At 33.8% G+C, this 2,154-nt stretch overlaps 1 protein-coding gene across 1 annotated transcript; it reads left to right on the top strand.

The window, feature by feature from the left end:
* Positions 1-268: 268 nt before the first annotated feature.
* LOC145067243 (uncharacterized) lies at positions 269-1,576 on the top strand. Its single transcript, XM_079014427.1, has one exon. The coding sequence runs from the start codon at positions 269-271 to the stop codon at positions 1,574-1,576; it is 1,308 nt and encodes a 435-aa protein (XP_078870553.1).
* Positions 1,577-2,154: the final 578 nt, after the last annotated feature.

Raw genomic sequence — 2,154 nt, forward strand, 5'->3', positions numbered from 1 at the left:
GAAACTTTCATTATTTTTGATAAACAAATGGAGGCAAAATTTGCCGCCATAATTTTGTGGCAAATCACAGTAAAATTTCATTTAGATTAAAACTCATTTAAAATTTCATTTTGATTTTAGATTACGTAGCCTTTTCTTTTGCCGCCAACTTATCCATGTGTCTCTTCACTTCCCATTAATTACATATAAATATGTCTTCATTTAAGCAAAGACTTCTATGACTAGCCTAAACATTATTCATTATTGATCATAATTCAAATCTTCATATATGGAGCCTTCCACCAATCCATCCACTAAAAAAAACACCACCCTTGCCCAACGTCAAACCATATATCAATTCTTATTGCAAGAAAGTAGTGATGGAGAATTAAAAAAAGGTTCCATAAGTGAAATAGCTTCACGATTTTCGGTTTCTACACGGACAATTAGTCGCATTTGGCATCAAGCTAAATTTCAAATTGACCACGGATTACCTGTTGATTTATCTTCAAATAAGCCAAAGGTTGTTGGGCGGAAAAGGGTACAAATAAACTTGAATCAAGTTTCAGAAGTTCCATTACGTCGTCGAGCCAATATACGGTCTCTTGCGAAATCTATAAATGTCTCGAAATCAACGATGCATAGATGTATCAAGGAAGGTGTAGTTCGACCACATACAAATGCGATCAAGCCGACTCTAACTCATGAGAATAGAAGAGAAAGGTTAGAATTTTGCTTATCCAAGATTACTATACAATCATTATTAAGTCCGATTCCTACATTCTATGATATGTTTAATGTTGTTCATATTGATGAAAAGTGGTTTTACATATCAAAACCATCAAAACGTTACTACCTTGTCCCCGGTGAGGATGAACCGTTGCGAACATGTAAAAGCAAAAAGTTTATCACAAAAGTTATGTTTCTAGCGGCCGTAGCAAGACCGAGATTTGATTCATTAGGTAACGAAGTATTTTCAGGAAAAATTGGTATATACCCGTTTACAACATTAGCACCCGCTAAGCGTTCAAGCAAAAACCGTATTGCGGGAACATTGGAGACGAAGCCTATTTTATCGGTGAACAAAGAGGTAACAAAGTCATGGTTGATAGAAAAGGTTCTACCGGATATCAAAGCCAAATGGCCGCAAGGTCATATCGGTCCAATATTTATTCAACAAGACAACGCAAAGCCCCATATTGATGTTAACGATAGCGAGTTTCTTGAAGCGGCATCTCGAGATGGATTTGATATTCGACTTTGTTTTCAGCCCCCTAATAGTCCGGATTTGAATGTGTTAGACCTTGGTTTTTTTCGAGCAATCCAATCACTTCAAGAACAAGAGGTTTTGCGTACAATTGATGAATTGGTTGATGCGGTTCAAACATCTTTTGAAAGAATGCCATCACAACAACTTAACAATGTTTTTTTAACACTACAAACATGTATGAAAGAAATCATAAAAGTTCAAGGTGGCAACAACTATCATGTACCGCATATTGGTAAATGTAGGTTAGAACGAGAAGGTAATTTGCCACTCCAAATTGAATGTGATCAAAATTTATTAGACGACGCCATATTGTATTTGAACCAGTAAAAATGCATTGCACGTCACCTTATTTGGAAAAGAACACTTGTATTTTGACCTTTTTTTTAATGAAAATTAGAAAAAGTGAGATGTTTTGGTTGTGTGGTTACGATTTGATTTACTATGCCACTACATAATGAATTCATATGATTGAATTTTTTGTTTACTAGAGTTACTCGAGTATTTGTTTCCATATTCCGTGGATGATCTTTTTTTTTTAATTACTAATCATAAAACACATTAATAAAAACATATTGGTTAACTCAAATGATAAGGGGTAATTTGGTAAACTATTCATCTATTTTTAGTAATGGACATTTATTTTGGGACAACCTAAAATAGTAACCTGGACATTTAAATTGGGACGGAGGGAGTATATGATTATACCTCTCTGCCATATAATCATTTATGATTAGGAATACATCGCTGCTGCCGGTACACTGTAGCGTTACAATGGCAAATGAGAAATATGTGGCTGAGGTTGAATCTCTAGATCTCTACTTTTTTAATCTCAAGTGAACTATCTCCTATATATATATATATATATATATATATATATATATATATATATATATATATATATATAT

This window comes from Lactuca serriola, chromosome 8 (genome assembly GCF_051521515.1).
Source record: "Lactuca serriola cultivar US96UC23 chromosome 8, Lser_US96UC23_V15, whole genome shotgun sequence".
Lineage (NCBI taxonomy): Eukaryota > Viridiplantae > Streptophyta > Magnoliopsida > Asterales > Asteraceae > Lactuca > Lactuca serriola.